The sequence below is a fragment of the Bubalus bubalis genome, chromosome 14 (genome assembly GCF_019923935.1).
Source record: "Bubalus bubalis isolate 160015118507 breed Murrah chromosome 14, NDDB_SH_1, whole genome shotgun sequence".
NCBI classification, from domain to species: Eukaryota; Metazoa; Chordata; class Mammalia; order Artiodactyla; family Bovidae; genus Bubalus; species Bubalus bubalis.
Genome location: NC_059170.1, coordinates 40882358 through 40906546, shown reverse-complemented (window position 1 = coordinate 40906546; position 24189 = coordinate 40882358). Strand labels below are relative to the sequence as shown.

Below are 24189 nucleotides of genomic sequence, written 5' to 3'. Positions count from 1 at the left end.
GCCAGTGGCTAAGACTCCCAGCTCCCAATGCAGGGGGCCCAGGTTCCATCCTTGGTCAGGGAACTAGATCCCACATGCCTCAACTGAAAAAAGAAAATCCCGCATACCACAACTGAGGATTGCAAATGCCTCAAGGAAGATAGAAGATCCCAAGTGTTGCAGCTATAACCTGGCACAGCCAAATATTTTTTTAAAAGATGATATAACTATAATCTGCAGGAGACACACTTTAGATTCAAACATATAAATACATTTAAAAGTATAGAAGTATATTCACCCATAAGAAAACTGAAATGGCTATACTATTACTTTGGCCAAAAAGGTCATTTGGCTTTTTCCTTAACATCTTATGGAAATAGGCTTGAAATGTCACTCCCAGACCTGGGGCAAAGAATTTCCCCGATTTTGGAATTTGGATAGATGGGGATCAAACCCTTGCGGATACAGCTCCAGTGGTCCAGACTGGAGGTAAAGACTCAGTCTCAGGGGAGACCTCTCTCAGGTGTCCCAGCTGTGTGCTAGTCCTTATGTATTTCCAGGCAGGATCATTCCTGATATGTTTACTTTTCAGCTCAAACTAATTTCTGCATTTAGGCTCAGTGCAGATCTCAGTGATGTGACTGCAACAAACGTTGGCAAGATTAAACCTCAACTTTGTAAGCTTGTTTGCAAACAAAACAAAACAAAACAGTTCAATTACTCCATTGCCTACTTGGAATCTGTAAACAGGTCCTTCATTTCTGTTAGGAGATTTCAAAAAGCATGGTGTCTGTGTGATGTGAACAATTTGGAATATATGATTTCTCTGGAAAGATGAAAGAAGCAGGAGCATGCCAGCTCTGGTAGGAAATACGTCTTCAAAATGAAAGCATGTGGGGGCGTAGGATGAGCTTTGCCTAGCTAGATCAATGCAAAGGAAGGTAGTGATTTGTGGCAGCTGGACACTTTTTACACAGGGACACAAGGACATGTTCTGCACATGGACATGTGGGCGCAATTTGCAAGCACAGACATATTTTGCTCACGGAGGCAGGTTTTGCCCGTGGACTCTTGGACATGTGGAAACACTTTCACACAGACACGTTTTGCACACCGACAGGGACGCGATGTGCACATGGACAAACGGGCATATTTTGCATGTGGACATACATTGCACCTGGACACGTGTTTTTCAGGACACCCGTACAGGTTTGCACACTGATCCCTTCTGTACATCAACACATGGCACGGTTTGCACACGAACAAATATTTTGCACACGAACATACGTTCGTCCAGAAAAGCCCGAGGTGGCGACCGCGGAGTTGGACGCAAGTGCCCGCGGTGTGGCTCTGGCCCCGGGCCCGCCCGGGAGCCGCACCGGCGGGGCGGGGAACTACAACTCCCGGCTCTAAGCCACCTCGGCCGGACGCGGGGCGACGCCGAACGGCCCCGCCCAGAGGGCGGCGCGTTCCCGGCCCAGGTTCCCGCGGCGGTGCGAGTGGCGGAGCCGTGGACCGGGACGCGGGAGCCGGTATCATGGAGCCTCGCGCCTCGGACGGCAGCTTCCTGGGCGACGTGGGTACGTGCGAGGCGCGGGGGGCGCGGGGGGCGCGGGGGGCGCGGGGTCGGCTCCGGGGACCGAGAGCTGCATCTGATGACATTCGCCCCCAGCGGGGACGCGTCCTGCTCTGAGGGGTGGCCAGGGGCGGCTGGCGGGGACTGGGTCGGTTCGGAGGGCCGTGCCGTTAAAGGAGCAGGTCCCGGCGGGGTGCCGTGCAGCTCAGACGCGGTTTCTGCGTCCCGCTCCAGGTTCCCCCGTCGGCCCGCGCGTTGCAGGGCTGGTCATCCTTGTGACTTCAGAACCGCAGACCTCCCCCCGACTCCCCGAGCTCCCAGCAACCTGGGGAGGATGCGGGGCTGTGCATGGTCACTGCCAGGTTCCGAGAAGAACCTAGGAAAAGCCCGCGTGGGACCACTGGTAGGGCAGCCCTGGTACCAGGGTTGGAGCAGACTGCCTTCCAGGCACCCAGTGGGAGGGTCGTGCGCCGGGTCGTTAGCATCCTACCGAGACACCAGGAATCCGGTCAGGAAGGAGTGTGTGCCTGTGTGAGACATGCGACCTTGATTCTTCGTTGAGCCTTCCCTAGAATAAAATGGATGCTAGGGCAAAGGGCCATTCTCAGGCGAAGCAAGCCTCCCTGCTTACCGAGTAATTCTAGGGCAAATGACATGAGCAGTGAAAACACTTTGAAGGCCTGGAAAGAAAAAAATCTATATAGTACTTTTTATGCTCATAAAAAATGTAGTGCGAATAAAAGTGAGAAGTCTTAAGGGTAAATTTAGCTTAAGAGGAATTGCAGTCCTAGCAAAGCAAAGATATTTTAATGATGTTGCAAAACAGCCACCTTCAACAAGATCAAAGTCATTTAATAAGCATCTCTGTTTTTACTTGGCATTCTCATCCTAGGCAAGCACAGGACTTTGACCCTGCCAGTGTGAGCTGTGTTTGGTTGGTTCAATGAAACAGGCAATGAACAGCTGACCACGGACACCTATTTAAACACATTTTAGTATTTTTGTTCATGTACAAGGTTCAGTGGCTTCCCTGGTGGTTCAGTGGTAAAGAATCCTCCTGAAATGTAGGAAATGCAGGCTCCATCCCTGGGTGGGGAAGATACCCTGGAGGAGAAAATGGCAATCAGTTCCAGTATTGCCTGGAAAATTCCATGGACAGAGGAACCTGGTGGGCTACAGTCCATTGGGTCACAAGAGTCAGGCATGACTTAGTGACCAAACAACAAAAACAATAAGGTTCAATAGCACTATATCACTCCTGGGTATGTTTTTTTGTACAGTTTAAGGAATGTATCTTTTAGAGGATAATCAACTTTGAATATTCATTGGAAGGACTGATGCTGAAGCTCCAATATTTTGGCCACCTGATAGGAAGACTCAACTTATTGGAAAAGACCCTGTTGCTGGGAAAGATTGGGGGCAGGAGCAGAACGGGGCAACAGAGGATGAGATGGGTAGACAGAATCACTGACTCTGTGGACATGAATTTGAGGAAACTCTGGGAGATAGTGAAGGACAGGGAAGACTGGCATGCTGCAGTCCATGTGGTCGAAAAGAGTCAGACACGACTGAGTGACTGAACAACAACATTCTAAACTAATGGAGGATGCACAGTTTCTGGGGTTCATGGTTATTTTTACTTCGCCAGTGTTTTATGTCATGTATTTCTTCCAAAATACATTTCATCCTGCTGACATTTTTATTCTCAACACAAATGAATAAACTCAATGTGTTGAATCCAAAACAGCGCTGCCATCCCAGCAGAAGCAGAGGATCATCGTAGGAACTTTAACTCATGTTAGCGTTCTGATCTCAAATTCTGTGTGTGTAGTATACTCTAACCAAACCATGTAGCTTTAATATAACCCTATAATACTTCACAGAAGTAAAGGCAGCAGTCCTATAATATGGGTTTACCAATAAGAACCAAGAATTTAGGGCAAATTGCATCCTAAAGTGAATCCAGTGTTTGTTCATTAGCAAATGTAATTCATTGTCTGTCTGCAAAGTTGGAAAAAGTGACTCCTGATTTCAGCATCTGTACTCACAGGCTTCTGACTTGGAAGCTAGAGGCTGGCAGAAGATGAAAGGGTTCTTGGCTTATCCTCAGCCTCTGGGGTGTTGGGAAGGTGGCACGGAGAGAGAAAGGGGGAGGCAGCCCTGGGACCAAGACACCCTGGGACCACGGTGAGAGCCACTGAGCTGTTCGGCTGTGTGCTGGGTGCTGACTATGAGCCTTGCAATGGCTGCAGGACACTCATCATTATCTATAAGTTAGAGGTGAAACAGTTTGCACAGCCAATAAGTCACAAAGCTGAGGGTTTTTTTTTTTTTTTAATATTTATTTATTTGGCTGAGCTGGGTCTTAGTGGTGGCAAGCAGATTCTTCAGTTGCAGCATATGTGGTCTAGTTCCCTGACCAGGGATTGAACCTGGGACCCCCTGCATTAGGAGCGCAGAGTCTTAGCCACTGGACCACCAAGGGAGTCCCCAACGCTGAGGTTTTAATGCAAGCAGTTCTTTTTGATTTTGCCTGTTTTATGTTACAAGGCTCATGTCTCTTCTGTCAGATAAGATCATCTATAATCGATGTGTAGTGCTGGGTGGGTTTGTGACTGGGATGGATGCGTGTTGTCTGCTGCAGGTTCTCAGGGGGCGGGGGAGCACCATTACCATTCATCACCTCTGCATGATGTCACTTTCAGGCTCTGAGAAATGTCTTTGCCTCCGGGTGTCCATGATCAGGGTGGTAGGTCAATCTGCATCCCCATTCGAGTCTCCAAGTTCATCCTTCTGTTGAGTCTGCAGAACCGAGGGGTTTTGTTTGTTTGTTTTTTCTCTCTTTTTTTTTGGCCTTGCTGGATGGCTGTGGGATCCTAGTTCCCCAACCAGGGGTTGAACCCAGGGCCCTGGCAGTGAGAACACTGAGACCTAGCTACTGGACTGCCAGGGAATTCCGGGATTTCATTTTCTAAAATAAGAATTGTAGTGAAAGTACTTTGAGAGATCTAGATAATTGGTGCCCTGGCTGGGAGATCAACTTCCTTAAAAATCTTCTCAAATTGCACGTCTTGTTTCTGCCTTAGAGAAGGCTGCATTCTAGAAGTGTCTAGTTAGTGGAGAATCCTCTGGGCCGTGCATTACACTACTAATGAAAATGTTTGAAGGAAATTAGGTTGATTTTAATACCAGTTGGTGTTCTGGGCACTCACTGTGGCCAGGAGTGGCTGTCAACTACAGCAGTACAAAGGAGTTTTGATTTTGGTATAACCGTACTCCCCAGCTCACACCCCTGGGTCCTAAGCACTGTAGGGGAGGGGTTGGGGCAGCAGATTATTGGATGAGCGGTCAGGAAGGTTGTGGAGGGAGGGCAAGCATCTGATTTGGGCGTTTCTCATAAAATGTGTTTAAGAAGCTCTTTCCCTCCCTTTCCCTGGCTGTCTTCCACTGCTTCCATAACCTCTTCCCACTTGTCTCTTTTGCTTTCACTTTTGTGCTTTCACTTTCTTTTCCCCTCTTAACTAAGCTTTGACTGTCTTGTTCCTGTAGAAAGGTAAACTTTTTCTCTTTAAAATTTTTACCCAATTTAACACATTTTAAAAACCACGTGGTGTGCCGCTTGACCTCAAGTTTACCGACAAACAGTATTTGGGGTATTGATCATGAAAACACTGAAAAAAGACCTTGCTCAAAAAATCTCTTCAAAAGCAGCAAAATACTCAGCCCCAAGTGCTAAATAAGGGTTTCTATTAATATATATAAAAATGAAGATTTCTATCTTCCCTTAGAGTCAAGATGACTGGTAGTTTCAAGCACACTGAACTTGAATTCGGACAGCACTGTAAGACGGGTGGTCATGATCAAGCATTTAATAAGCACCACCTGTGCCCAGCTATCTGCATGCATGTGGCTTTGGTCCCTAAGGCATCTCATGGAGAGGTTTGCCATTCTCAGGCGCTGATCTCTCTGTCCTTATGGGTCTTTGGCCCTGTTTTTTTTTTTTTTCACTCCTTTACTATTAGATGGGTGGGTACAGTTTGCCATGATTTCTAGGTCCTTTTAGCTCTTCAATTCATCTTTTCTTTCTACCCACAAATCCTTGACCTTCTGGGACTTTGGGGGACAAGTCACTGGGGTCACCTGACTTTCCGGAGAGCCCGCTGAGAGCAGGCCTCGGAACACCAGCTCCACTGCAGCTTCAGTGACCGCTCACCCTGCTACATCCCCATAAAGGTGCCCTGCAGCTGTGCATGGGGTAAGGGAAAGCTTACCTGTCATCATTTCAAGAATATTTACTGGGATATTTGGGGAGAAGGCTTATTTCAATCTCTGCAGTGAGGGCCCCGGGCTGCCCTTCATGATAGACTTGGAGCCAGATACTGGCCCAAGTGACACTGAAGGGTGCCTGGTGGATGCTGAGCTGTTGGATCTGCTTGTGATGGAGGTGTTCTCTATGGCGTTTGGAAAACACTCTTTGTTACAATGAAGCTGCTGTGTGGAGGGGCTGCCTGGCTGGGGAGGAGTGGTCAGGGTCAGAGTCAGGGTCAGCACAGGGGCCGGGCTCTGGACTCCGGACAGTCGGGTAGGGCCGATGGGAGCTCTGCTCTGCACGTGGGCCAGAGGCCTGGCAGGCCATGCCCGCCGGAGGGACAGGCTCTCTGGGAGGGCTGCCTGGCCTGTGGCTGAGAGCTGCTGTTTGGGTTCAAAGAGCTGGATTCTGGGCTCTGGATGACTAAGCGGGATACTGGTAAATTGGCTCTCTGGAGAAAAAGGAAAAAAAAAAAAAAAGGAAAAGCCTATTCTGATTTGCTGCTTCCCCTGGTGTAAATATTCACCTGTGCTGACTGCGGCTCCCAGAGGTTTCCGCCCGGCCAGACTGCTGGCTATTTGGGTGGAGGGTCCCGAACAGCCACCCCTGGGCAGTGTGTAGAGGAGGCAGGCAGTGTCTTCTGGGCACTGTGGCCTTGGCTGTCTTGCAACAGACTCCCATCTGACTGATGCCCTGGCATGTGGCATGGCTTGAGTGGGCGAGGCCACAGGCATGGCCCAGGTCAGCGTTCGGGCTGAGCAGGCCTGTGACGGGCCTGTCAAGGGGTGTACTCTGGCAGTGGGGGACTGACCCGGCTGCAGCGGGGCAAGTTCAGTCTGGCCAGTAGAACACGCTCCTGGAGAGAATGTGTGTGTTTGATACCTGTGTGTCAGTGTGGTGATGGAATGGAAGGTGGGTGGCTGAGGTCCTTCCATGAAGATGCTTGTGGAAGGGGAGGAGGGGAGTCAGGGGCAGGTGTGTGCACAGAGCGGCCTAAAGGAGGCGCGGGTAGGGGGCTGCATGCCAGAAGGCTCCCTCAAGGAGCTTAGACCCAGCCTCAGTGGGGAGAAGGAGTGGGGCTGAGTGGGGCACAGCACACCTGGACCCTCTGTCAGCTACCTGAGGCTCCGTGCGATTGGTGACAAGGGTGTGTGTGGGGGAGTGGTGAGATGGGAGGATGTGGGTGGGTGGGGGGAGCCTGGAAAAAGGGGCTGGGGCTCCATCCTGGAGGGTCTGTATTCCTGGCGTGCAAAGGCATGTGGATTATGTGGATTATTCCAGAGACAAGAGCAAGGGTCTGAAGCAGGCCCCCCCCCATGACCCGCTGATGACTTAGCTGCTAATGCTAAGTGGGGAGTGCTAAGTTCTAAGTGGGAAGTGGGGAGGGGAAGTCCAGAGCAGGTGTGATAGGAGGGAGGGGGTTGATGGGAATGGGGAGCCAGGAGACCGATTATGTGGCAGGGCTGGGATTCAGGGGAAGTCTCATCCCAGAGGGAGGGTCTCAGGTTTCCAGGGTGGCCCCTCTCCAGTACTTTGGCCACCTGATATGAAGAAACGACTCATTGGAAAAGACCCTGATGCTGGGAAAGATTGAAGGTGAGAGGCGAAGGGGATGACAGAGGATGAGATGGTTGGATGGCATCACTGATGTGACGGACATGAGTTTGAGCAAGCTCTGGGAGTTGGTGATGGACAGGGAGGCCTGGCGTGCTGCAATCCATGGGGTCGCAAAGGGTCGGACATGACTGAACAACTGAACTGACTGACTGACTCTCTCCCAGGGGAGTGGTCCAGGGGTGGGGGCACCTGGTCATACATGGGGTCCAGACACAGGGCTAGAAACAGCCTGAGCTCAGTGGGTCCACTAGCATGGCATCTTCGTGCCTCTCTTCCCTGCAGGCTCTTTGCTTTAAGGTTGAAAAGTATATTCCAACCCACCCAACCTTCTCACTGTGGTGAGGGAGGGCATGCAGTGGTGGAGGGGGAGGGGGGGTGCTGCCGAGCTTCCCACTGCCAGCAAGTGTGCCTTCTTGCAGCTGCACTTCCTTTCAGCCACAAGGCACCCTGTGTTCTTTATCTCTAGGGTTGCTCTCCCCTCCCCTTTGCTTCCAGGGGTCTTCAGAGACCACTGAAACTGCCACTTCCCCCCACCTCCCCCCTGCTGTAAAGCTTTCCCCTCTTGATGACACCCTGTGGTTGGTACTAGCTGTGGTTAACACCTCCCCCACTCCATCTTTGTTACTCCCTTAAAAAAGAATTTTTAAAGTTTTCACTCTGGCTAAAAAAACCCATAGAAATGGTGAAGATGGTCAGTTTTCATTGTGCAGTTCAGTAGTATGAACTACATGCACATTTTGATATAACAGAGTTCTAGATTTTTCATCTTAAAACATGGAAACTGTGCACCTGTTCACCTCCCCATTGTTCCCCTTCCCCTTTCCCCCCGGCAGCCACTATTCTATTTTCTGTCTCTATGACTTTGACTCTGGGAACTTCATGTAAATGGAATCATACAGTATTTGTCTTTTTGTGACTTGCTTATTTCACTGAGTGTCATGTCCTCGAGGTTCATTTATGTTGCAGCCTGTGTCAGCATCTCTTTCCTTTTTAAGGCTGAATAATATTCATGGTGTGTATATATCATATCTTCTTTATCCATTCATCTGTCCATGGGCACTCAGGTACTTTCTGTATCATGCTATTGTAAATGATGCTGCAGTGAACGTGGATACTATATCTTATCGAGTTAGTGTTTGCAGTTTCTTTGGAGAAAAATTGCTGGATTGTCTGGTAGTTCTGTTTTAATTTTTGAGGAACCGCAGTACTCCTGTCCAAAGTGCCTGCACCACTTTGCTTTCCCACCAACAGTGCATAAAGGTTCCAATTTCTCCACATCTTTGCCAACATCTATTTTCTGTTCTTTTGATAGTAGCCATCTTAATGGGTGTGTGGTGGTATCTCATTGTGGTTTTGATTTGCATGTCTCTGACGATTGGTGGTGAGCATCTTTTCATGTGCCTGTTGACCATCTGTATATCTTTAGAGAAATACCTCAGTCCCTTGTTACCTTTTTTTAACAGGTTATTTATGTTGTTGAGTTGTAGGCATTCTTTATTCTGATATATATGGTCCCCCTTCCCATCGGTGCCTTTCACTGTTGACTGTGGCCCACATAAATTCTCTCCTTTGTAATCATATCTGCTGCTTCTGATCTCTGCCCTCAGCTGCTGCTAAGACAAATGTAGCCGTTGTTTATTCATTAGAAAATATGGTTCTCGGTAAGCTGCACTTCCTCTGTAGACTGGTCAGAAAGAGATACAATTAGATTTTCTTTAAAAAATTTTATGTCTAGGCTTTAGAATTCATATTAGTAATTCCTCCCATTCATTCATCCCTTATTCACACAACAAGCAAGTCGTGAGCACCTTTGCGGGGCCTCACACTGTGCCAGGCACGGGATATAGAGCCAGCAGGTGACGCCCGGCAGGCTGGCCATAGCCCCACCTCCTCCGTGATGCCTTCCCGACAGGCCCTGGACACCCTGGACATGGGTCATCTTGCTTCTAAGTTCCTGTAACTTGACCTGTTCCTCCAGTACTGCAGTCATCCTGTGGTTTTGAATTGGTTGTTCACCCCCTGCCCATGACTGTGAACTGCTTGCTCACTGTCACGTCCTTCCATCTTTGTGCTCCATGGTGGGGGAGGCTGTGTCTACTTGCACAGGCTGCTCAGTGGATGCTCGGGTCTCCCCTGCACCCATCTTCCTGAGCTGCACTTTCCTCCTTCCTGCAAGACCCAGGGCCCCCCTGCTCTTCTCTTCTGAGGGTTGCAGCTGCTCAGTCTGCTCCCCTGAGATTGACCTGAAAGTGATCCACAGCCACTTTCCACTACCTACCCCCTCCAAAGACAGGCACTTGGTGGCCACTCATTCCAACTGGGAGACATACTGGGGTCTCCTTCTGAGGTCAGTAAGTACGAAGTTCCCCAAGCTTGGATTCTGCATTTGTGGGGCTCACATCTCCTGAGGTCTGTCTCCTGTGCTTGCAGATGCCTGCCTTCTTGCTATGTCCTCATGTGGTCTTTGCTTCATTCACCCAGATCCCTGGTATCTGTGTGTCCTAACCTCCTTTTCTTCTAAGGGCACCAGTCATACTGGATTAGGGCCCACACTAATAAGCCTGCTTTAACTTAATGACTTCTATAATTATGTCTCCAAATACCATCGCATTCTGAGGTGTTAGAAGTTAGGGCTTCAACATATGGATTTTGGGGACACAGTTCAGTCCATAACAAACTGTATGCCAACAAATTAGATAACATAGATGAAGTACACAAGTTCCTAAAAAGAGGCAAACTTCAAACTACCAAAACTGACTCAAAAAAAAAAAATCTAAATAAAAAACTTAAAGAAAGCCCAGACCCAGATGTCTTCACAGATGAATTTGACCTAATATTTAAAGATTTAATACCAGTTCTTCATAAACTCTTTCAAAATTTAAAGGGGGGAATACTTCCCAATTCATTCTCTGAGGCCAGTATTACTTTGACCCCCAAACCAGACAAATACACCAATCACAAGAAAAGTGACTCTTATGAACATAGACCCTCAAATCCTCAAAATATGTGTGAACCAACTCTATCTTATAAAAAGATTATACACCATGACCAAGTAGAATTTATCCCAAGAACGCACAGTTGGTTGAACATCAAAAAATCAATTAATGTATTACACCATTTTGATATAATTAAGAAAAAATAGCCAGCATGATCATTGCCATAGCTCCAGATAAAGTACTTGACAAATCCAACACCCTCTCATGATAAAAACACTCAAAAAACTAGAAATAGAAGAGAATATCCTTGACCTGATAAAGGACATCCATGAAAACCCACAGCTTTTGTGGTGAAGGACAAAGCTATTTTTGGCCACACTGCACAGCATGCTGGATCTTAGTTTCCCAAACAGGGATCAAACCTACATCCTCTACAGTTGGAGCATGGAGTCTTAACAACTGGAGGACAAAGATTTTGCCCCAGGACCAGGAACAAGGCAGGAGGTGTCTTTTGGTACTTCTGTTCAATGTGCAGCTGCACATTCAAGCCAAAGCAATTAGGCAAGAAAAAGAAAAGGCATCCGGATTAGAGAGGGAGAAGCAAAGCTACCTCTGAATACAGATGACATGATTTACTGTAGGAAATCCTGAGGAATCTGATAAAACTGAATTAAAAGAAGGCTTTCTTTTAATTTTTTGCCTTTGAAGGCTCTCCCAGGCAAGGATAAGGGAAGTATAAATGCCATGTTATGAGTATATAGGTGCGAGGGTTGTGGAAGATGTGTTTCCTGGAGAAAGAGATATTTCAAATGGGTCCACATGGACGGCATAACATCTAAACTAAGGAGATTGCAGAATGGATGGCTGGGTAGGGGCAAAGGTGGGCTTCTCAAGCAGAGAGAATGTATGCAGAGACACAGGTGTGCCAGGGCAGGGAACCATGATGAGCCAGCAGTGTGGCTGGAGAACAGGCTTGTGGGGGTCAGTGGTAGGAGAGGGGTCAAGGAAGTGCCTCCCCAAAGACTTGGACTCTGCCCGCAGGCAGTGGGAATCACTCAAGGATTTTGAATAGGGGTATCTGGACCAATTACACTTTCGTGTATACAGTGGCTTAGGTTTCATAAAGGGTCCTGGGGTCATACATGTGTTCATTTGACCTGGACAGAAGTGGCATTACCTGTTTTCCTTTCCAGGTTTCTGGGTGGAGCGCACTCCTGTGCATGAGGCGGCTCAGCGGGGGGAGACCCGACAGCTGCAGCAGCTGATAGAGAGTGGGGCCTGCGTCAATCAGGTCACAGTGGACTCCATCACGCCCCTGCATGCGGCCAGTCTGCAGGGCCAGGTGCAGTGCGTGCAGCTGCTGCTGGCTGCTGGGGCCCAGGTAAGCCACCCTGTAGCACAGACCCCCCCCCCACCCTCCGCCAACCCCCGGAATGGGAGGACAAGCTCTAGAGGAAAAGAGGCTTGGGAATAGCATTCTGTGTGCTGTGAGCACACAGAAAGAAAGGAAACCACTGCAGGAGGCTGAGAAGGAAAGGAAGGAGGAGACCAGAATGGGCTGTAGATGGGGCTGATCTCTATGGCAACCACACCCTGAGATTGTGAGGAAGCCTTTGGACTGGCTGTTGGGAGGTCACTAGCAGTGGAAGAGAAGGGGTTTTAGCAAAGTGGTGGCCAGCTCTGCAGATGGGCCAGGCTGTGCACCTCTCAGAGGCCAGCTGCCTATGGGGCTGGAGGGGCCTTGGCTGCAGGAGCCATTTGGGTGCAGAGAGCAGGATGATTATGTGGGATGCTGGCAAACCAGCTTTGGAAAGGCCAAGTAGAAAGGAACAAAAGCAAGACTGACTCACTGCTTTCCCTAGTTAAGGACTCATAGCCGTACCGGGTATTGGGCTGGCGGAATTGCTGGGTCTTTACCAGCGGGCTGGGCAGCCTGGTAGGAGCTGGCTTGGCTCCCACGGGACAGCGATGGGGGAGGTGAGGGAGAAGGGAAGGCTGTGCACTGCTCACTCTTCCCAGAATTTGGCCATGACAGCAGTTCCAGAGGAAATGGAACAAGCTTCAGCATGAATCCAAATAACAGCTGAATTTGGGCAAATTCTAAGCAGAATCTGCCAGTTTGGGGAGTTGCCTTTTCCTGCTCTGTGATTTTCCAGCTAGAAGAGGCATGGTTAGACAGTTTGGGGCACCCCTCCTAGATGGGGCTCGAGTTAAAGCCGGTTTTCCTACCCTGCCTGTGCTAATGAGGTGTTGGGGTGGTGGCGGGAATGAGGCTGAGTTGAAAGAAAAGCCCTAAATCGCTTGCTGGCTGTACTCAGGCTCCCATAGGCACGCCCTGAGGTCTGTGAATGCACTCGCCTGGGACAGTGCCTCACCACGTACGTAATGGTATTCTTCACTCAGTTGTGTCCAACTTTTTTGTGACCCCATGGACTGTAGCCCGCCAGGCTCCTCTGTACATGGGATTCTCCAGGAATACTAGAGTGGGTTGCCATTCCCTTCTCCAGGGGACTTTCCCAACCCAGGGATTGAACCCGGGTCTCTTGCATTGCAGGCAGACTCTTGACCTTCTGAACCACTAGGGAAGATACGTAATAGAAAACCTAAGGACTTAGGAGAACCATGCAGTGTCTTTGCAGAGATGCACATGCATCAGAGCGTGAGTGGCCGGCACCCTCTCCTCCACCCTCTGACGCTTGTTACCCTCCCTCCAGGTGGATGCTCGCAACATTGATGGCAGCACCCCGCTCTGTGATGCCTGTGCCTCAGGCAGTGTCGAGTGCGTGAAGCTCCTGCTCTCCTATGGGGCCAAGGTCAACCCACCCCTGTACACAGCGTCCCCGCTGCACGAGGCCTGCATGAGTGGTGAGTTGGCAGAGGCCTAGATGCCAGGGAGGCTGTCTGATGGCTGGTGAAGCCATGGAGTCCGGTGCTTTTCCTCCTGGAGATGCAGTGCTCGCCCGGCCTGAAGGCAGGGTTCTAGTCAGTCAGCATCTTTCAGATGCTCACCCGGGAGTCAGGTGCCCCCTGCAGCCACTCACCTCGTGGGCTGCCCTGAGAGTTCCTGATCTGGCAGGAAGAGGAGGCCCAGACACATCCTCGAGGCAGGTGCTCTCAGAGGAGCTGAGCGCTTGTGGTTTTCAGCTGCCCCCAGATTTCAGAGGGTGGGAGGACATGGCTGCTCCAGTCTCACTGGGTCAGACATACCCAGGAGAGGAGCTATGACAGGCAGAACTGGAAATTTAGGGTGAGACCAGCGGGCCAGAAATATTTGAGAGGCTAGACTAGGCAGTTTGGATTCCACTGTTTAGAGCAAAGTTTGCACGCCTGTTCTGGGCTTTGGCAGGCTCAATGCTCTGGCTCGCTGTGCTTGTTGGGACCCGGGCTCTTCTACGGGTCCCCTGTGTCTGCTGCCTGCACCCCGAATCCCACTGCCAAGTCACCTTTGTCGATGGGGACCGCTTCAGGCAGCTCTGAAGGTTTTTGAGCGGATGCTGAATGCTAGGAACACATTTTTGAAAGATTTGTTTAGCAGCCATCCATCCATGCACAGCATGGGGAAGAGAAGTGTTTTTATTCCTTCATTCATCTTAGGTTCACTGGCAGCATCCTGCCAATAGAATGGACAAGGGACAAGGGATGGATTAAGAAGAGAAAACCAAGCAGAAGTTAGTGTGTGCATTGCACATACACACAGGAGAGCTCAGGCAGAGGGTGGTTAGATTTGATGTAGGGGAGAGGACACCCAAGGTCCAGGTCGGCTCAGGGTGAGGAGGATGCTGGCTGGGGAATGGAGAGGACTTGGTCATGGGGGACAAGTCCACATGAAAATGGCCACAGCCTGGTGGTGGAGGTGGAGTAGGCGTGTTCAAGAAATGAGAGAGGATGGAGTCTGGGATGGATGGAGCCCCATCTAAGCTCAAGCCAAACTTGAGTTAAAGATGCTGGAGAAAAGCCAGGAAAGAGGCCAGAAAGGTGTCAGCTGGGAGGGGCCAGGGAACCCCTGAGGTAGGAAAGTTTAGGGAAGTTCATCCAGGCAGCTTTGTGTTTCAGATACAGCTTGGGGAACAACCAGAGGTGGGGAGACCCTTCTCTCCACGAGGGCCGGGGAGCTTTGTGTCCACAGCTGGTGACCCAAACTTTGTGTTCTCCCAGTGCTGGGTATAGGTTCGTGCAGCTCTCCTCTTGTCCCCTTGCCTGGCGGGCTTTGGGGGATGGTGGGCGAGCTCCCCAGGGAAGGATGCCCACCCTGTGCTCCCGTGGGTTGCAGCCCACCTCCCCGTCTCCTGCTGCCGCCAAGCTCGCTCCAGCCACGCCTGTTACTTCAAATACACAAGGCTTTTTCCTCTGCCTCCGTTTCTTTTAAGGAAGTTCCGAGTGTGTGAGGCTTCTGATCGATGTTGGGGCCAACCTGGAAGCGCACGACTGCCACTTTGGGACCCCTCTGCACGTTGCCTGTGCCCGCGAGCATCTGGACTGCGTCAAAGTGCTGCTCAATGCGGGTGCGTAGTCTTTGTCCGCCCCCCACCCCTCCACCTCAGCCCCGGGCTCAGCACAACAGCGTTTCCACCTGCGCCGCCCGCTGCTGCAGAGGTTGACTCTGTTTCTGGGGAGAGGCTGATGCTTTCGTGTCCCGTGTTCCTTGGAGATTTTTGACCCTACTCCTGACCCCTGCAGGGGCCAACGTGAACGCGGCGAAGCTCCACGAGACGGCGCTGCACCACGCAGCCAAGGTGAAGAACGTGGACCTCATCGAGATGCTCATCCAGTTTGGGGGCAACATCTACGCGCGCGACAACCGGGGGCGGAAGCCGTCGGACTACACGTGGGCCAGCAGTGCCCCCGCCAGGTGCCTGGAGCACTATGAGAGTGAGTGTGTGCGCAGTGGCTCCTGGTGCCGCGTATGCGCGCGCTGGGGTTGCGGGGACCGCTTGCGGGAGCCTCTGAGATGATCACGATCAGTCATCCCTTTATTCAGACGGGTCCTGTGATGATGCAGATACAGGCCCGGATCTTCAGCTGACAGAGGACAAACCACCAGCTAAGAAAAGGCCTCGTCTCTGGGGACACATTTTTAAGAGTTTATATGGAATTGCAGTCACAAGAGGCTTTCAAATACCAATTGGGAAAAAAAAAGCCCATTGATTAAACATTTTGCCAATCTGACCCAACCAAAATCCATCATGGATTGAGAGGCAAATACCATCTACATCTGTCCAGAAAACATTTTCTAGAAGGTGTTTTCTCTTGCTGCATCTAAATAATTTAGGAGAAAGTAACTGGGAAAAGGACTGTCACCAGTAATTCATTTTTTTTTCAAAGAGGTTTTTCTTTCATAACATTTCTTAAGTAGAGAATACTCTCTTTGGTTAATATATATTGATATTTTGATCAAACACTCATGGTCCTAAAGGCAGCCGTTGGGGCCAGGCTCTGCTCTGTACACGTTCCTATGGCCCAACGGTCAGGGGCCTCCAGGCATGTTCCTTCTTTGGCCCTGGTGTGTGTCCCTCATGAGCTGTAGCTCCAGGCTTCATCTTCAGGCCTGCGGTCCTGACCCTTTGTCCTGTGGGTCAGTTCTTCATGGGTCCCTGTGGCTGCAGCGCTCCAGAGCAGAGCCCCTGGGGCTTGGAACTGTAGGGGTGGGCAGCCAGCATTGGCTGCCTGAACCCTTGCCCAATCCTCATCTGTCTGGAAGTTTGACAAACAAGCCTACTGGCTGCAGATTTGTGCTTTGCTGATGAATCCATGTGCTCAGTTATAACATTATGGCGCCAAAAAAAAAAAAAAAATCACAAAAGCCAAAAAAAATCCCCCCAAAACCCAAAGCCCACAAAATGAAACCCCAGGGGCCATCAGCTGAATTCTATTTCCTGATCTTCTGTCCTGGGTCCCAGTCCCTGGCTGTCCTTCCTGGCCGCCTTCCGGAGAGGGTACACAGGGCTCATCATCTTTGCAGGACAGGGGAGGTGTCTGCAGTTCTGTCCTGGCTCTTGTTACACTGAAGGATGCTGCACTCCTTCCTCAAGCTGACTCATGTACATTCTGTCCCTTTCTGCAGAGACCCCTCTTAGCCTGTCTCAGCTCTGCAGGGTGAGCCTGAGGCGGGCAGCCGGCGTCAGGGGGCTGGAGAAGATCGCCCGACTGGACATCCCTCCCCGGCTCATCAACTTCCTCTCCTACAACTGAGCTTCAGGCGCGAGGTCCAGGCAGCCAGTGACTCAGGGCTGACGGGGGCTTTCTGCCCTCGACGTCAGAAACTGTGGCGCTGCTGTGGGAGCAGCACCCCGAGTCCCTCCGGACCATCCTGTTTCATCTTCTGTGCAGACCCTTGGCAGATATTTCTAAGGCCCTGGGAAAGGCCTGGGGCTGGCCCTCCCTGGACTTCGGTCCAGCTCGCTCCAGCTTCCTCCCAGCCGTGCCGGTTTCTCTCTTCATGACCTTCCTCGGAGGAATTTTCAGGACAGACTCTCCAGAAGCATGGGGGGGCCAGGTGGGGCTGGGGGGCCAGGGCTCTGATTCCGTTTCTACACACCTGGAAGGCACCACCCCTGATTCCTTCAGCGCCGGGTGGCCCTGGATGTGCAAAGGGAGGAGCTTGCACTGCAGGGGGTGGGCCCCTGGGAGTGGGTCCCGGCCAGGCCCAGGACGGCGCTTTGGGGACAGCCTGCCCCCTTGGGTGCTTTTTTCTGGAGCCACGGTTGGCATCTTGTGAGAATCACCTGTGCCCAGGTGTGCCCATCACTCAGGGAGCTTTATACAGGTCTCAGTGGGGAAGCATCAGGCTTCCTATTCCCATAATGTTTCTTAAGAAGTTTTTCTCCAGTCTGAGGTTTCAGCTCTTTTAAAAAGTGTATGCTGGTGATGAAAACTTTTAGACACATGCGCTGTAGCACTTAGGTTTCGTTAACAAGTCTGTAAAGCAACAGGTAACAGGAAGGCGTCTTAGCACATCCTCCCTGGGGTAGTGATTTCCAATGTGAAGCACCGCTGGGAAACTCTTCAGAGACTGTTTTTCATCTTTCTACAGCTGCTAAATGAATTCTTTGCCTACCCCAAGTTTTGCTAATTTCCTGAAGCTCTGCAGTTGGCAAAAGAGGTCGCATCACCCTCTGCCAGGTCGAGCGTGGATTCATGCATTTTTTGTGGATACTTAAGGAACATCTGAGCTTCAGGCACTGCCTTGGTGCTGTAAGCTGGCCAGGAATCAGACTCGTCATCCAGTCAGGGCGAGGAAGTGTTGCACAGTCTGTTTTTAGTAATAGAAAGAAGCAAGTAATTCTACCTTATAAACCATGAGGTGACATGACATAGTATGTTCAAACTGCATCTGCCTGCTTAAGATTCTGTATCATAATTTAAAATCTCAGGGGTTAAACTAGAGGACGTTTGTATAAGTAGTTGAGGTCTATATGGTTTGGGGGGCAATGGAGAAAGTACCCCTTGTGAACTCTCTTGTGGGTCAGGCCTCAAGCCAGTGTCCCCAGAAATGTTGACCTCACAAGGTTCCTCTGGAGACTGGGGGGGGAATGAGCCTGGTGGGTCAAGGTCACGCCAGCTGTGCTCACGACCAGGGGCGCCTCTTGGCAGGGCTACATGGGTGGGGCCCATACGTGGTGGAAAGTTCTGTGCTGGCAGCTGTGGGTATTTTCTGCTCCACTGCTCAGGCTGTTAGGATGGTGCTTCCTCGTACGAGGAGATAAGAGCCACTCCCATTTGCTGCAGGTGTAGATACGTGTTCCGGGTCAATCAGTGTATCCGTGTACACTAATCACACACAAACACAAAAAAGCGCCAGGTTCTGCCCTCATCTTTGTAACAGGAACTTGCCTCTGTCTGTGAAAGCTGCTAACGTTTCCACACGTGGGACACCAGGGGCAGAGTCTGGTTCCTGCATTCACTGCTCAATAAAATTGGTTGGGGTGAGTCTATCCTTTTGTGCACATGGCCCTTTTCTTATTGGGGGCGGGCAGAAGCACAGGGTGGGCTTCATCCAGGGAGAGCCAGAGGGGCTGCTGTCGCCTCCGCTGGGTCTTGGCCAGTCCTGGACGTGTGTCTCCCTCACCCCTCTTCCAGCTGCTCCTCTCCTGGTGCTGGTCTCCATACCCCCCCGCCTAAGGGATCAGATGGCTAACATTCCAGGGCTTTCTGTAGCTGCCCCCCACTTTATTGAGATGTAACTGATGAGCATAGATGCCTCCATAGGACTGGCCGAAGACACATCTCAGCCCTCTGAGCCTGGGTCTTCCCGGCTGTAGGAGAGGGATCAAGGTCATACTTTGATCATTGAAAGGATATGATGATCAACCACCAAATCTCACGGATGAGAATATAAGGCCAGTTAGGCTCAGATGTTTTCATGAAGCCAAAATTCGGTGATGAGACGTTGCCTTGAAAACGATGTGCTTTTCAAATATTAAAGTTGTATGCATGACTGTACTTTGTTGTATGTATGACTGTGGCTTTGTTGATGTGTAAACCTCTTCCTTGGTGATGCCAGTGGTAAAGAACCTGCCTGCTAATACAGGAGACATAAGAGACGTGGGTTCTATCCCTGGGTCAGGAAGATCCCCTGGAGGAGGGCATGGTAACCCACTCCAGTATTCTTGCCTGGAGAATGCCATGGACAGAGGAGCCTGGCGGGCTACAGTCCATACAGTTTCAAAGAATTGGATATGACTGAAGCGACTTAGCACATGCACACATCTTACAACCATGTAAACAATTCTCTTCTGACTTTGAGATAGGACCACCTATTTCAGGAGTAATCCACTCAGAATACCTCTCAGTTTACATTTTAAAACTCAATGTGCACATAAGAAACTATATTCAATATCTTGTGTTAAACCATAATGGAAAAGAGTGTGAAAAACAATATATATACAAACGGAGTCACTTTGCTGTACAGCAGAAATTAACACAACATTGTAAATCAACTCGACTTTAAAAAATTAAAAAAAACAACCCAATATGCAGCTGACAGGTTTGGAGAAGATATTTGTGATAAAGATAACAAATGACTACTGATCAAACTATGTAAGGATATTTTATAAATCATTCAGAAGAAGATTAATACCCCCTCCCCCCAAAAATAAAGCAGGCAAAGACTATGAAGAAGAAATTTACAGAAGAGGAAACCTCAAATGTCCCATGACATGAAAGGTTGGTCCTTTCCTGTCCAACCTGTCCAAAGTAGTGATGATGGAAATGCACATTAGTGAGTACACACTTCAACGAAATGATACTGTTAAGTACCATCATCTTAACAAAAATGAAAATGGATGTTGGGCAAATGACAACTCAGACGGCCAACAGGGGTATAAATTTGTATGTGTGTTTTGGAAAGCTGTTAGATGGTATTGCTAAAAGTGCTTATACCACAATTGTACAGTAGCTCTACTTTCTTTCTTTTTTCTTCTAGTTGCATTGTAATTGACATACAGCACTACATGAGTTTAAGGTATACAACACACAGTGAAATGATGACCACCTCAGATTTACTGAACATGGATCATCTCATATAGATCAACATGAAAGAAATAGAAAACAATTGTTTTCCTTGTGATGAGAACTCAATTTACTTTTTAAACAACTTTTATACAATGTATAGCAGTGTTATATTTATCATGTGTGTTACATCTCTAACACTTATTTATCTTGTAACAGGAAGTTTGTCCTTTCTTTTTTTTAAAAATTATTTTTGGCTGCACTGGGTCTTCATTGTTTTGCAAAGGCTTTCTCTAGTTGCAGCAAATGGGGGCTACTCTACGGTTTCTGTCCATGGGATTCTCACTGCAGTGGCTTCTCTCGTTGTGGAGCATAGGCTCTTGGCATGCAGGCTTCAGTAGTTGCAGGGCATAGACTCAGTAGCTGAAGCTCATGGGCTCTAGAGGACAGGCTCAGTAGTTGTGGTGCCTAGTTGCACCATGGCATGTGAAATCTTCCTGGACCAGGGATTGAACCTGTGTCTCCTGCATTGGCAGGAGGATTCTATCCACTGTGCCACCAGGGAAGTCCTAGAAGTTGTCCTTTTTTGACTACCTTCATCTGATTATGCCTTCCCCCTAGCATTTCTATTTTGGCAAATGTACCTGAAGGAACCCTTACGTGTGTCATAAGCAGATGAGTGGCAATGATTAGTGCCACAATGCATGTCATAGTGAAAGACCTCAGCAGTGGAGAAGCTGTAGAATAAATTTGTACATTCACTTAATGTTTATGCACTGTGACTGTTAAGGTGAATTAGAGTTACATCAGTTCAGTTCAGTTGCTCAGTCGTTTTGTGTCCGACTATTTATGACCCCATGGACTGAAGCACACCAGGCTTCTCTGTCTATCACCAACTCCCAGAGCTTACTCAAACGCATGTCCATTGAGTCAGATATGGTTTACATGGTTTACCACTAATAGATCTAAAAATTACAACGGCCAATGAAAAAAAGCTGCCAACCTTATTGAAGTATAGTATGAATCTATTTGTATAAAGTGAAATACAAGACAGACTGAGCATCTAAGGATATGTGTGTGTTCAGTGACATCGCAGAACCCACATGATAACCTTCGAGTTAAGCGTTTGAGTTCCTTTATTCAGGAAAATGAGCCTAAGCCTGGCTCCCATCGCAGAGCTCACCGGCCCATGTTGTGAGCAGCTGTGCTGACCGTGGGAGTGCCAGCAGGCTGCCTGCTTCTCCACCCTGCAGCACTGACTGTCCTTTCCATGACGGCCTGGAAAAGGCTTCCAGACCCCTCAGACTTTGTTTTTCCTCTTTTCTCAGTGTGAGTACCATGTGGCATTGACAGCTAAGCCCATGTTATGCTGGCATCAAAAGTCTCGTGATCTCTGGCAGCTTGAATGCAAGTATGTCTTAAGTTGGTCCAATCTAAACAGGGAGCCTCCTAGAAGCCTAATGTCTCAAAACCACAAATAAAGGTGGAGAGACTAGTGACAAGTCTCTCTCTCATACACACATCTCCTTCTTCATATAGACTCTGACTTTCCAGCAGCTGGTCTCCAGGTGTGCGGTTCTCATGAACCACAAACTTCAGAGAAGAGAACTGGCAACAGAGCTCTGAGCTGGGTGTGCCAGTAGCATACCCCTCTGCATTCTGCACGATCCACAGAGAAAATTCCCCTTGCTTCTCGGTGTTCACCGGATCCGGAGGCTCATTCTGCTGTGGTGGAGACAGGACGCTGGATGAAGGAGACGAGGAATGTCCTGTTGGCCCTTGGTCCACTTTCCCTTTCATTCCTTCCTTCCATCCATCTACCCTTCTTTTATTTATTTTTGGCTGTGCTGGGTCTTCCTCTAGTTGCAGTGAGCAGGAGCTACTCTAGCTGTGTGTGGGTTTCTCGTGGTGGTGGGTTCTCTTGTCATGGAGCATGGGCTCTAAGGTGCATGGGATCAGCAGTTGTTGCTTCAGGGCTCCGTAGTTGTGGTTCCTGGGCTCAGCTGCTTCATGGCACTTGGGATCTTCCCAGACCAGGGATCAAACCCGTGTCTCCTGCATTGGCAGGCAGATTCTTTACCACTGAGCCACCAAGGAAGCCCTGTTTTGTTTATTTTTTCAAACTGATTATTCTCTCTTAGGTTCTCCACTGGGCACTGAAGATACCAGTAACCCCACCAAAAGCAAAAGCCAACACCCCAAACAGAAGCATAAGTCCTGGCCCCGAAGGACCTGAATCTGTTGCTCAGGGAACAGACATAGGAAGTATATCTGGGAATGGGGGTGGGAAGGGGTCGTGAGCCCCAAACAGGAAGGAGGCCCAACTTTGCTCTTAGAAGAGAAGGGGAGAGATGACCTTGACTGTTTCTCATGTCTTGGGTAAATAAATATTTACAACTGCATTCATTTTTCTATCCATGGTGCTGTGTAGTTTACCAAGCTTTCTAAGGGCCTGTAGTATTGGCAGCACTTTTCCAGAGCAAGTGTGAAGATGCCAAAGACTGACTGATACAGCTTCTCTTTTGTTTCATTTCGTACACTCCTCCCAAACACAGAAACCAGAGAGTGAAGTTTAATCACATAGGATTTTGCATGTGTAAAGCGTTCACTATAAACATTTCTTGGGCTTACTGCTTCCAAAGGCCTGGAGGAGACTTCTACAAAGGGACAAAATGGGAGAAGGGAGCCATACCTTCTGCCTATGAGTCACCACGCAGAACACACGTGGGTAGTTTTAAAAATTGAAATTAACTGAGCCATAGGGGAAAGATCATCACAGGCTACCTTCAAATAGTCTAATCGTTAGTCTTTTTTTTTTTTTTTTTTTTTTTTTACTTTTTCTTTTGGAGAGTCAGAGGGGTCCTTTGGTTCTTTTAAAAAAAAAGCAGAGAGTGGGGAATTCCCTGGTGGTCCAGTGGTTAGGACTCTGCTTTCTCACTGTGGAAGGCCTGGGTTCAACCCCTGGTTGGGGAACTAAGATTTCACAAGCCATATGGCCCCCCAAAAAAGCTCACCGTGTATACAACAGAAAATAGGATTCAGTTCTGTTTAAGAGCCAACTGAGCAGGGGCTAAGGGCAGCACAGGGAGCAGCTGGAGGAGGGGAGGGGAGGGGAGCTGGTGGAAAACACGGGGCGCTGGGTCCAGCCGACTCTGCGGCCTCTTCCCAGGGAGACTGGCCAGAGCTCTCAGAACAGGCCAAGAGCAGGACGTCGTTTCTGACACGTACAGCACGGATCAGAGCAATGCTACCTGCAAGGCTGGAGGACACACCCCCACACCTGTAACCGGGGGCCTCACCTGGAAGGCAGCCCCAGGATCAGCTCACACGCCTCTAAAGCAAGGGCCGCCCAATCTGGGAGACTCGATAAAGCTGAAGGACATTTCTAATCACAAGGGAACTGTGACCTGAGACAGGGGACATGGCTTCTTACTTGAACACACTTCTTCATGGAAACAAAAGCAACAAGTTCCCAAACCAGCCTACAAAAACACATTCCTTTGTGTTCTAGAAACATGTAATCGGTTTGATCGATTGCTTTGTGATGATGGTTGCAGCATCCTGTGAGGGTCTGCCTGGGTCACAAAGGACTAAAACCCAAAGCCAGGCAGCCAGCTGACCACACACACAAAGGCTTGGCTCAGGGATGTGGGGGCCCTGCTTGGCAAGGGGTTGCCACCCCTGAATGGAGGCACGATGGACCTGAAGGCTGGATTGTGAAGGATGTGAATCCACTTGATACTAAACATGATCTCAAAGACCGTCTGGGGCTTCCCTGCTGGCTTAGCACACGGGTTCGATCCGGGAAGATCCCACATGTCGCACAGCAGCTAAGCCCGTGTGCCACAACTTCTGAGCCTGTGCTCTAGAGCCCGGGAGCTGCAAGCACTGAGCCCATGTGTCCTAGAGCACACGCTCTGAAACAAGCGAAGCCACAGCAACGAGAAGCCCCACAACTAGAGAGGAGGCCCTGCTCGCTGCAACTAGAGAAAAGCCGGAACACAACAACAAAGACCCAGTGCAGCCAAAAGTAAACACAGAAATAAAATCATTTTTTAGAAAAGACAGGTTTTTAGTTTATATTGAACTTGAGGGGAAGCAGGAGGAGGAAACTTTGATTGAGATGCCCAAGGCACCTTTGGTTTTAGAAGTTTGTAATGTGGGTTGTCCCACTGACATGACTTTAAACCTTCACCTTGTCACAGGTGTGCTTCCAGGATTTCCATGCATCACAGAGGGACCAGTGTGACACCAAAAATGGGAGAAGAGAGAGAGAGAGATAAAATGAATAATGAGAGAGAGGAAAATGAATGTTAAGTTATCGG

General features: G+C 49.4%; 1 protein-coding gene across 1 annotated transcript; it reads left to right on the top strand.

Annotated features, from left to right (window-relative positions):
- Positions 1 to 1270: 1270 nt before the first annotated feature.
- Positions 1271 to 18346, top strand: ASB13 (ankyrin repeat and SOCS box containing 13). Its single transcript, XM_006041730.4, has 6 exons — positions 1271 to 1559; positions 11611 to 11798; positions 13132 to 13282; positions 14785 to 14919; positions 15095 to 15286; positions 16479 to 18346. Exons 1-6 carry the CDS (start codon positions 1517 to 1519, stop codon positions 16604 to 16606), a joined length of 837 nt encoding a protein of 278 aa, XP_006041792.3. The 5' UTR covers positions 1271 to 1516; the 3' UTR covers positions 16607 to 18346.
- The last annotated feature ends 5843 nt before the right edge of the window (positions 18347 to 24189 follow it).